The 12818-nt window shown below is 37.8% G+C and overlaps 1 protein-coding gene across 3 annotated transcripts in view; it reads right to left on the minus strand.

The window, feature by feature from the left end:
- Window positions 1–12818, minus strand: part of wdr93 (WD repeat domain 93) — a 58987-nt gene that overhangs the window by 44900 nt on the left and 1269 nt on the right. For all 3 annotated transcript variants that reach the window (XM_059639344.1, XM_059639343.1, XM_048562740.2), the window contains exons 2-5: window positions 11846–12142; window positions 10461–10662; window positions 6487–6551; window positions 3299–3377 (exon numbers count right to left, since the gene is read on the minus strand). In XM_059639344.1, the coding sequence (XP_059495327.1) occupies window positions 3299–3377; window positions 6487–6551; window positions 10461–10662; window positions 11846–12106 (607 nt within the window). In that variant the 5' untranslated portion in view covers window positions 12107–12142. The remainder of the gene's footprint in view (window positions 1–3298; window positions 3378–6486; window positions 6552–10460; window positions 10663–11845; window positions 12143–12818) is intronic.

Here is a 12818-nt window from a genome sequence, read left to right on the forward strand (position 1 = left end):
AGTTTGCACATTCTTCCCCTGTCTCCGTGGGCTTCCTCCCACAGCCCAAAGATGTGCAGATTAGACGGATTAGCCATGGTAAATTGCCCATAATATCCAGGGATGTGCAGGTTAGATGCATTAGCTACGGGAAATGCAGGGGGGTAGGGTAGGGAGCGGTCGGGTGGAATGCTCTTCAGAGGGTCGGTATTGACTCAGTAGACTGAATGACATAGACCATTACAGCACAGTACAGGCCCTTCGGCCCTCGATGTTGTGCTGACCTGTCATACCGATCTCAAGCCCATCCAACCTACACTATTCCATGTATGTCCATATGCTTATCCACAGACTCAACAATATTCTATACAGTTTTAATAGAACTTTGCCATTTTTAAACTCCAAATCCCCTCACAATAAATGCCAATGGCCTGCTTCCACATTGCAATGATTCTACGATTCGAATTTAAAACTGAGATGTGTAGGAATTCCATTTCCTGGAGGCTCATGAATGTTTATAATTCTCTGCCCCAGAGAGTTATGAAGGCAGAATTGCTGAAACTACTTAAGAAGATATGGATAGATTTTTGAAATATCAAGGAATTGAAGGCTATGATGAGTTGGCATGAAAAAGGAGTTGAAGCCTGGGACAGATTATCCATAATTTTGTTGAATGGCACAGCAGACACCAGGGGCTGAATTACATACTAATACTCCTACTGCTTATTATCTCATGTACTTATTGAAGAGAAATCATTGGACCAGAAATTGTAACAATGGTGAATTTCATTGCGAATAGCATTATTCAGATATTTCTGCTTACTGTTGACAACATACCACATTTGCCCAGCTAATTGCTAGAACATCAAGAAGATAACAGATGTTAATATTGAATCTGAGACCTCAAGAAAGTTACCCATGTGAGGACCCCAATCCCCTCTGCTTTGGGGATGCTGTTTTCTGCCAAAAATGTTGGCTGAGAAACCAGAGTTGTCTTCTTTGAGTAGCACCACAGAACCAGAACAAGACAAACTGGCCTGAGGAAGGATTGCTTATGGCTGGCATATCAAAAATACTTTACGTTGTACTTTTTCTCTCATTAAGTGAAACACTGCTGCCTTAATTTTCTCCCTTGCTCTGAGAGGAGACATTTCCTTTCTCTGCACACCCGGCTCGGGAGGAAGTGTTATTTTCATTCTAAGGTGTTGGATTCCCTAGAAATTGGACTAGGTAACTCCAAAACAAGAGCTCAACATAGAGATGAGCTGGGTAGAAGGACTGTCTTGGAGTTTCAGGATTGTGTTTTAAGTTTGAAATAAAACACTACACAACTTCGCAGCCCTCACCCGACATGTCCCCAAAATACTCCCCAAGACCCATCTGTGCTGACTCATGGTGCCTCATGTCCTCCTATTGATCATGTATTCTATTCTATTCTATATATCACCTCAAAACCTCCATTCTTACATATGTCCCTCGAACTGAGACTCCAATGTCTCATTATAGTCCATTTGCTCTTTTAACCAACCCCATGGTCATTTATAAATGCAATGCCTATCTATACCTTCCACGCAAGCCCAATTTCTTTAATTAGCCTCAATGGAAATTTAATGTGAATTTACACCCGTCCAATGCCCCACTCACCACACTTTTCCCTCACAGCTTCTGTGCCAATACACACAGTATCACTCATTATCAGATCTCAAACTCCATGCTAAGATGAAACAAAACAAAGTTCAAAATGTCTATTTTAGACTCTATGTAAAACAAAATATTCATTCACAGAAAAAATCCAATGCTTTAACACTAGTTCAGTCAAATAATCCCCTATTAAAAGATCAAGTTTTATTTGATGTCTCTTAATCTCTTATATAACAAACTCTGGAATAAATTAAGCTATTTCAAAGAATCTATAAAAATAGGGAGATTCCACCAAACTATGGACTGGTTGAAACCTCGGTGTGATAATGGAGGGTTATGAAATCAGTCATCTAGCACTAATCCAGTACTGAAAATCTTAGGTTTATGCTCACAGTGAAATAGCAAGCAAGGTTTATGCCAACAGTGAAATAGCAAGCAATAACAATCAGTCCTTTAAACATTGAAAAAAACATGTGTTTTCAATGTTTTAACAACTTGAGAATTAGTTTTGACAGTTGCTTCTGAAAACTTTGTTGATTGTTCCAATAAACTTAACTGGTAAAAACTATATGTATTTTTCAGGCAGATTCACATCTACATTTAACATTTCCAAAGGCACCAATAAAAAGTGAAGCTTACATCTCTCAAAGGTATTCTGGCACCATGTCCAAAGGCATACTCTGCCGCTCCATAAGTGTACCCCCATCTCACCAAAGTACTGCACAAAATTTAGACCAGCTCGTACATGGCCTAATCCATCATATTTCGTATGCTTAGATCCCTAAAATTAGACCCGATTAACTTATCTGCAGACATATATGAGTACCTGCATTCATGAATCATGCATATGTAAAAGTTGACCCATCTCAGCCCTCCATAAACAGTTCAGATGATATTCATGGACTTCAGCCTTCTCTATAATCTTTGGCAACAACAGAGAGAAACTCCAGAATGGAAAACCTCCCAGCCTGTGAGCAAGTTAAATACCTTTAACTCAAGAATTGTTTTGCAAAATTACATTTAATATATAGTGCACTTTTCATCCACCTAGTAATTTGGTGAGTTATAAATGATGCATTTTATGTCAAATTGAAAATACAAATGCCTGTTTGACCTTTCTCCTTCCCATGACAATTTTCTTCTATTGATGGATCTGGCAGTACTTGATCTGGGAGTGCTTAGTGCAGAGAGTGGGTACAAAAGATGTAGAAGCATTTTATTATTCTATCATTCCATGTTCAGTGGGGCAATAAATTCATTTTCCTTGGGATTACCAAACAAACAGTACTGGATCAACTTGGTCCAAAGACTCTTCTTGAGATTCCTTTCCATTAGAGTCAAAAAACAAAAATCAGTCAGCTACCTCCACCATTGAAGTTGAATTTGACATCAATAACTCTTAACTCAGTGAAGTCCAAGTCTGCTCAAGACTTGAATATTACTCCCACAGCTAAAGAGATTGTTAATGCATCTCTTGCATGACTAGAGGAAACATATAAGGAGGAGCGTAATGTCCTCTCCTGTAATGATTTTGCTGCTCCTGAAGAAAATTAGTGAATTATTTTGAAGTATTGTCAATATGCTTAAGTAAGGGGTCACAAAGAACAATCTGTTGAATAATCAGTTAATATAACGTGCAAACATTTAGGAACATTTAAGAATTTAGAGAAAGGTTTACCTTCAAGAGTTAAAGCAGCATAATCTCCACCTTCTGATATCTCAAATTTACTACAAGTGATTTTTTCAGTTACGTTGTCCTAAAAAAATGAAAACATCTATTTTCTTTCATGTAAATGGAAGACAGACATACCCTATTCTTGTTTATTTCTTTTCTATTTTGTTACATTAAAACATTTAAGCAATAACAAGCAACAAGGAAACAGAGGAAAGAGAGTTCACTATCAAAGTTAGGCCTCAGGCCATTTAACTAGACTGTTATCCTCAGAAAGTTGCTCTAATGCACATATTATGTTGTATGCTTTTCCTGGAAATTGTAAGAAATTTAAGGTGATGAAATTTAATATTATGAAATAAGGGACCAGTGCTGAGGGAGTATATCATTTCTTTGTGGGGAACAAGGATCATAAGCTTTACAATTGCGATTCAGGTAGGATGGCCAACTCTGGTAAGATGATATTCTGCAAACTTTCATTACATGCACTCCCACCTCCAAGCCAAGTACGCTGACACAGGTCCTACCAATGGTTCCCCAACACAATATATGTCAATAAAGGTGACTATGATATTAACAATTGTTTGCAATCCACGGATTTACTGGTTAGAAGACCCCAGGTACAATGTGCAAATTGAATTGTTGGCATATGAAGCCTTGATGCTAGTAGGCAGTTCAAGTAAAACATATGAAAACTGCTCATAAAGCTTTTCTGTGGGGTCACCCAAAGAAATTGTCTATTAATTAATCTTTAATTAATCTTGACTAATAATTAAAATAATCTCTACAATCTTATGGTAGAGATGGTAGTGTAGTTGTAATATCACTTGACTCGTGATTCACAGGTTCAAGGTAATGCATTGAGGCATGGGGTCAAATCCCACAATGGCAGATTGTGGAATTCAAATTCAGTGATAAAATCAGGAATTGAAAACTATTCTCAGTACAGTGAAAAATTAAAGATCATAGATTGATGATTGGATAGTGGCTTATGTTGTACCTTTGTTTAAGAAAGGTTGTAAGGAGAAACCAGGGAAATCTAGACCTGTGAGTCTGAGATAATGGGAACTGCAGATGCTGGTGAATCCAAGATGACAAAGTGTGAAGCTGGATGAACACAGCAGGCCAAGCAGCATCTCAGGAGCACAAAAGCTGACGTTTCGGGCCTAGACCCTTCATCAGAGAGCTTTCTTGCTCCTGAGATGCTGCTTGGCCTGCTGTGTTCATCCAGCTTCACACTTTGTTACCTGTGAGTCTGACTTCGATTGTGGGTAAATCACTGGAGGTGATCATAAAAGATAGGATTTATGGACATTTGAGAGGCAAAATATGTTTTTTGTTTATGTGCAAGGAAAATCGTGTCTCACAAACTTGATTGAGTTTTTTAAGGAAGTTATCAAAAAAGTTGATGATGGCAGAGTAGTAGACATTGTTTACTAGGATTTTACTAAAGCCTTTGACCAGGTTGTGCATGGTAGAATACTTATTAAAGTCAGGTCACATGGGATTCAGGGTGAGCTTGTCAATTTGATCCATAATTGACTTATCAGCAGAAGACAGAGTGTAATTGAAGAGGGTTGCTTTTCAGACAGGGGGCCTGTGACCAGCAGTGTTCCACAGCGATCAGTTCTGGGTCTTCTTTCGTTTGTCATTTATATAAATGATTTGGATGAGAATATAGAAGGCATGGTTTGTAAGTTTACAGATGACACAAAAATTGGTGGCATTGTAGACAGTAAAGAATGTTTTCTACGATTACAGAAGGATCTTGATCAAATGGGTCAATGAGCTGAAAAGCCTTGGGTAGTGTTGTAAAACAGAGGGACCTACAGGTGCAGGTACATAATTCTTTAAAGTTTGCATCACATATAGACTGGACTGTTAAAAAAGCATTTAACACACTTGCCTCCATTGCTCAGTTCTTTTAGCATAGGAGTTGGGGTGCTGGTGTTGAGGTTGTATAGGGCATTGGTGAGGCCTCTTCTGGGATACCATCTCCACTTCTTGTTGCCCAGTTCTAGGAACGATATTATCAAGCTGGAGAGGGTTCAGAAGAGATTTGCCAGGTCATCGCCAGTGTATAATGCTTGAGTTTTAAGGAAAGACTGGATAGGCTGAGATGTCTTTCACTGGAACATAAGAGTGTCAGATGTGATCTGATAGAAGTTTATAAAATATTGAGAGGTATAGATAGGATTGATGGTCATTGTCATTTCCCCAAGATTGAGAATTTCAAGACGAGGGGGCACATTCTTAAGGTGAGGAGAGAGAGATCTAAAAAAGACATAAAAGGCAAATGTTTTTACACAGGCGTGGTCCAAGTGTGGAATGAACATCCTGATGAAGTGGTGGATGCGGGTACAATTACAACTTTTAAAAGATGTTTGGATGGATATATGAATAGCAAAGGTTTGGACGGATGTAGGCTAGGAGCAGGCAGGTGGGACTAGTTTAGTTGGGGATTATGTTTGGCATGTACTGGTTTGAATTGAAGGGTCTGTTTCCATGTTGTATCATGCTGTAACTCTATGATTCTATAAAAATTTGTCCAAATCACTGACGTCCTACAACAAAAAATCTGGTGCCCTTACTTGGTCTGTACCAAGTGTGACTCCAGATCTACAGTAATGTGATTCACTCCTAACTGCTCTCTAAAATGCCCTAGCAAACCATTCAGATCAAAAGCAATTATGGGATTGTGACCAATGCAGTGGCCATGCATCGATACCTGGCAATCCAAAGCAGCACACACTACAATACTGGGTCAGAGGAATGCTTATAGATATGAATAATGTCCATTTGAGCAAAAACAACACTCAAAATTAACTCACGATGCAAAACATTAATTATTAGCATTCCATTAATCTCCCCTTTTATTTCACTAATTCTATCACCAATACAGTCTTGAAGGTATAAATAACTTCCCATGGTGCAGTCCCATTGGTACATTGTGATTTCCTGGCCTTTTTTAATCATAGTACTGACTGTGGAAGGACATCATTCAGGAAACATTCATATATACAACCAGAAAGGGCCACAGGGTAGCACCTCCGAACACAGATGTATTGATACCAAACCTGTACTGCCTCAGTTGAATTCAGATGACTCGGTACATATCAATAGCAAACCTGATACTTTCCTGATTGTTATGACTCACTCTAATTCCATAATTGGTATCTTGGAAGATGACTTACAAATGCATTGAAGACTTTTATCAAGGAAGTGATATCTCCATAAGAAAAAAGAAGACGTGCAACACCTGAAACACAAAAGGATAGGAAAATAGGGTTATCAGGCACAACGTATATGAACCCATTCTTGAAGCGAAAAGATTTGTATGGTGGATGTGAAGCACTGTTGTGAAATTGGTGGAGTATTTGTGGACTGGAAGGCAGGAACTTAGAATTTGATGTTTGTAAATGTTAGGAGGGATAGCAGTGCATGATCCCTTTAAAACATCATGTGTTTTTTCTCTGCTTAGAGATTCAAAAAGGATGTCTGTAGGAAGCAGCTTGTGGGTTTGCAGGTGCACAGAGAGCACCCAAATTAAAACATTTGTATCAAAAGGCTGTACTGTTAGCAAGTCAAGCAGCAGATTTGCTTTATTATCAAGACAACAAGTTTTGCTTTAAGCCAATCAATTTGAATCAGGCACTTAGATACCAAAAACACATAAATTTAAATCCGGTGGTTTTGACAACATAGGGCCAATCCTTTTGTAAGAAATATTGATATGTCATCAAGGGTAGAAAAGGGCAGTTGAAAAATCAAGAGTGTCAACTGGTATCTGCTAGAGTTAACAGCTCCCAACTCTCAAGAGAGAAACACTAGCTCTCTCAGTCTTCTCTAAATGTTAGAAAAAGCACTATCTAAATCAAAGGTACCTACAGCACAACTAGTTAATATTCCTGACAGGGCATTTGATGGAGAACGCACACAGCATTCCAGAAGACACTTAATGAGGCTGTAAATGCGAGACTAAATTTTTAAAAAAATTTTTATATAAGGGGGACCTATATTTATTGGGACAGCACGCTATTAGAATCGTGTTTTTTTGGTACTAGTTAGTAGCTAGAAGGGATTTATTCAGTTTGTTAATAATTTAGTTAATTTTTTCACTTTACAGTTAGATAAATAAATTGTTACTTGTTGATTATAAAGTGAGTGTCAGGGATTTGGTTTATTTAACCACTAGAATTTGCTGAAGAGCAAGTTAGACTACTTTTCACACTCTTTTTAACAGATTATAGGGCAACGTGCTCCTCTTTGGATAACTCAGTCTTAGTTCTCAGAGTGGGGTGTCATTGTCCACTTTATAACAGCACCAATAATTTCTTATAATTAATAATATTAGAATAATACTGTATTACTAATGTATTATAAATGAACACGTAAAGAAAACCTGCGAATACTGTAAATCTACAATGAAAACATGAATACAGGTCAGCCACAGCAGACAGGGAAACATGTATACTATAAGAGAATATATTTTCTTTCAAAATATTCTGCCTTCATCACAGCTTCTTCATCAAAGCCTTGGAACTCCCTCCATACTGTAGCACTGTAGGTGTACGTAAACCATATGGGCTGCAGCAATGCAAGAAGGCAGCTCATTTTATCAAGAGCAATTATAAATAGGGAATAATGCTGGTTTTGCAGTTTTCATGAACAAATACAAAATTACATAAATTACATTCTATGTTTCCTTTTATCAGCTTTGTTTCAGTAGCAAACAGGTGGCCTTTGAGAGAACTCAACTTGCGTGGGAGATGATGTAGTGATAACATCGCACGACCAGTAATCCAAATGCCTTGGCTAATGTTTTGGGAAAAATAATGAAGGGAATAGATATGATAGAAGCAGGGAGGTTGTTTCCACTGGCAGTTGAAACTAGAACAAGGGGGCATAGCCACAAAACAAGAAGGAGCAGATTTAGGACAGAGCTGAGGAGGAATTTCCTCTTTCCAAAGGGTTGTGAATCTGTGGAATTCTCTGCTCAGAGAAACTGTTAAGGCTACCGCATTGAATGTTTTTAAGGCAAAGATAGACAGATTTTTGAACAGTAAAGGAATTAAGGCTTATAGTGAGTGGGCGGGTAAGTGGACTTGAGCCTATGGGAAAGATCACCATCTTACTGAATGGCTGAGCATGCTCCTTGAGCCAGATGGCTAACTCCTGCCCCTATTCCTTATGTTCTTATGTAATACATTCAAATCCTATCACAGCAGCTGGTAGAATTTCAATTCAGTAAGTAAAACATCTGGAATTAAAAGCTAACAGTGACAACGAAACAATCACTGACTGCTGTAAAATCCCATCTGGTTCACTATTGTCCTTCCTTTGGAGAAGGAATTCTACCATTTTTACATAGTCTGGTCACATATACAACTCCAAACCCGGAGCATTGTCGTTAACTCTTATCTGCCTTCCAAATGGTTCAGCAACCACTTAATTCATAAATGGTTAGGGATGGTAACAAATGTTGATCTTTCCGGCTGTGATGTGGCTCATAATATATTAATATCGTTTGAGAGCATACGTTCGTAAGTGAAGAATTCAAGTGTGATTTGTATTGAGAGTTAAAAACGGAAGGATATTCGTTTCAGTTTGATATCAGAAAATGCGTTGTCGGGAGTTTTACATGCATTTAAATGAGGTTTTTAAAACCATCGAGGTGAAAACTTCAGAGTAACAAGGGTAAATGAGAGAAAAATATTGGGTTGCTGCCTAGCAAGAAAGTATTCAATGATACTGGGAGACAGAGTCAGAAACAAGTTCATTTAGAAAGGCAATGTGCATGTTTCTTTTAGGGCATGTGTAGGTTCAGTCAGAACAAAGGATGCTATTAATTTAAGATAACATGGTGTGGAGCTGGATGAACACAGCAGGCCAAGCAACATCTTAGGAGCAGGAAAGCTGAAATTTCGGGCCAAGACGTCTTAGCCTGAAACGTCAGCTTTCCTGCTCCTAAGATGCTGCTTGTCTGCTGTGTTCATACAGCTCCACACCATGTTATCTTGGATTCTTCAGCATCTGTAGTTTTTATTATCTCTGATGCTATTAATTTAGCAGTCTCCAAAAGGGAAATCAGAGTCCCGAGCAGCTTAAAAGGAAACTCCGGAAGTAGAAAATTACAAGAAGATCAGGATATGGAACACACGTGTTTTCTCTAAAAATGTTCAGATGTCAACAAGAAGAAAGATCTAGAAACCAATTACAGCCATGCTAAAAGAACAAGGATCTTTAAGATGAAGATTGGGCAACCATTCATTGAGCTTTGAGTATATGTTAGGCTGTCGTTGAGGTTAAAGGTTTTCATCTCTAATTCTGATATTTGTAATTATATCATTTCAAATAGTTCTTCAATTGTGCAAAATAGATATTTTTCCCTTGTGTGCAATATACTTTGATGTTCTTTTGTTAAAAGTACACTGGCACCATCTTATGAGTATGAGAAGTGAAAATAAACAAATAAGAAAAATAAAACTTATTGTCTGTGAAGCCAGGTTGCACTTGGGGTTTGTCTTTTCCAGTGTTACCATTGACTTGGCTGATAACACAATAACATAAAAGAATAAAAGAATAAAGATAAGAGAATGTACTCAGTCACTCGTATGATGGGACGTGTTAGAAACAGCATGAAGAAAAAAATACACATTTAGACAAATCTGTTGGTGCCTCTGGAGCCACAGGACCTCAACAAGCTTTGCTACTGGTTTGAAATGCAGATAGAGTTACTCCACAATGCATAACTATGATCTGTTGTAGCACATATTCAATGAGTGGAAAGAGAGCTTAAGGGAAGTAATCAAGTATCACTTGCATTGTAGTTTTCCATTCCAAGATTGCAGGATTGGTGCTCTTCTCCATGTGAAATGAGATGAACACATCTCCTACTTTATCTCACAGGAGAAACTAGACTCAGGCGTTAGAAAGTAGACATTCTTTTACTTCCAACTGTGCTGGATTCACAGTTTATGAACAACCTTAGGTGGAGATATGAAAAAGCCACAAGTAATCAATCTGCAGATATTCAGGGAATAAAGACACAATAAAAATAACAAGAACAAGAGCACACGCCAACTCTTATGAAAAAGGACTTTACAAAGAGAATAGGAGAAATTCAGGCAAATAAACTTTTAAATAATAAATATTTTCAGGTAAATACCTATGTCATCTAGAGCAGCAAGCAGGTACAGCTGGCCTCCAACATGCCTTACTTGAAGAGCAACAATGTCCACACCTTCCATTCTCCAAACAGATCTAATAGTGTGATCCTCCTGGTTCAGAACCACCACACCTTCAGACACGCCAGCAAAGATATCGTTCCCATCCACAATGTTTGCAAAACAGTTTAAATTGCCAGGAAGCTGTTGAAAAGGAGATAGAATTAAGGTAATCTTAGCTATCATTGAATATTTTTCTGACCAAAGATCTTTTAACTGCTTTCAAATTTACTGAACAGAAATCAGTAGCAGGATTCAAAGTTATGGAATCATCTACTGCCTGCCCATGTCTCTAGCAATGACATCTCTTTATGTTGATGAATCAAAATATAATTCAGTTTTCAAAAATGTTCAGGTATTATCTCCAGAGTGCAACAAGTCATATCAATAATTAAAGCTATCTCTTATCTATCTTAAGCATGACAGATCCCTAGTTCAGATACTGCAGGACTGAGCGTGCCCATGACACTATACTTCAGCAACAAACAGTGACTTTTAGCAAAAACAGTCAGAGATCAATATGATGTACAGAATGGAAACAGACCATTAATTCCAACTCGTCCACGTCAACAAGATATTGTAACTAAATTTAATCCCATTTGTCAGCATTTGGCCCTTCTTATTCATACAGTAATCCAGATGTCTCTTAAATGTTGCAATTGTACCAGCTGCCACCACTTCCTCTGGCAGCTCATTCCATACATGCACCACCCTCTGCGTGAAAAAGTCACCCCTTAGAGCCATTTTAAATCATTCTTCTCTCACCTTACACCTATTCCCCACCCCAGGAAAAAGACCTTGGTTATTCACCCATCCTTGCCCCTCATGATTTTATAAACCTCTATAAGGTCACACCTCAGCCTCCAATGATCCAGAGAAAATAGACACAGCCTATTCAGCATCTCCATATAGCTCAAAACCTCCAATCCTGGCAACATCCTTATAATTTTTTTCTGAACCTTTTCCAGTTTCACAACATCCTCCTTCTAGTAGGGAGACCAGAATTGCACACAGTATTCCAAAAGTGGCCCAACCAATATCCTGCACAGCCACATCATGAAAAAGAAACAAAATAAAACAAATATTACAGGTCAAAAGGGGAGAAGAAGAGTGAGATATATGGCTCATGAAGGAAGAAACAGAAGGAGACTTGATTAACTATTGGCTTAATTTTGTGCTGTAATGTCGATCTATTACAGAAATTATGATCTTTGCATTTCTGACATTGAAGAGTTAAATGATGAATCCACAAAACTATACCTAGCCAATGGTTACAGAAAATAGAATTGAATTGTGGCATTTGTTGGGTTACAGTAAATTTGCTGACCAGAATTTCCTTTGAAGTTTCACGAGTAGGTGGTTTTATCTTTAATTTTTCAGCTTCTCTTTCTGCTTCTCTTTTCTCAATGTTGTCCCAAGCATTGTCTATGATGTGTCCAATTAATTTATCAATCATTCTGAATGGTTGGGGCAATTCATCGAGCCTCTGATCCGGATCCTTCAGGTAGTAGTCATCAGCGTGATCTTCAATCCAATTCTGCTCAGAAGGAGTTGGAATCTGCAGATATTTTTGATTGTAGCTTAGCATTCTCTTTAATATTCACAGTATTGCAGTCCTCAAACACTGAAACATAAACAAAACCATTTAATAGTCACTCTATAGAATTTATCAGTTTTCCGTCTCTTGTTCCATCTAGGAATCAAATTCTACATTTTTCTTCATTCTCAATTGAATTCAGACCTCATATCCACCATTTTAAGCTCTAATTTACGTTTCCCAGGACCTCACAATTCACTGACTCTTGCAGTATGCCCTCTTCTACAGTAAACTTATCACAAAATGAAGAAATTTGAGGAATAGTCAGAGAAGTGGAATTAAAGCTGACATCAGCCATGATCATATTGAAAGGCAGATCAGACTGAAAGAGCCACATGGTCTATTCATCCTTTAATTTCATGTTCTTGTGATTTCAGGTTCAAGATTTAAGGACTGAGCTTTCTCCTTTAGGATTTATATTCAACCTAGCATAGATAGTTTCTTCTGTTCACTGACTATATGAATCTTAGCTCAAATGAATTTGGATAATCTAAATCCAGTTCTTACTGACAATGGATATGCAGTTTATTTCAAATTAGCAATCTCACTCACATTATCACAAAGTGGCCAGTATTCAACAAGAAGTGTACAACACTGATATTGTTAAGGATGTTCTTTTGAAATGAGAACTTACTCTTTTGTTAATATTAATTGGGGCTTTACTCTGCATCTAATTGTGTTGTATCTTACACAGCAATGCACA

Source organism: Stegostoma tigrinum, chromosome 33 (assembly GCF_030684315.1).
Source record: "Stegostoma tigrinum isolate sSteTig4 chromosome 33, sSteTig4.hap1, whole genome shotgun sequence".
Classification (NCBI taxonomy): domain Eukaryota; kingdom Metazoa; phylum Chordata; class Chondrichthyes; order Orectolobiformes; family Stegostomatidae; genus Stegostoma; species Stegostoma tigrinum.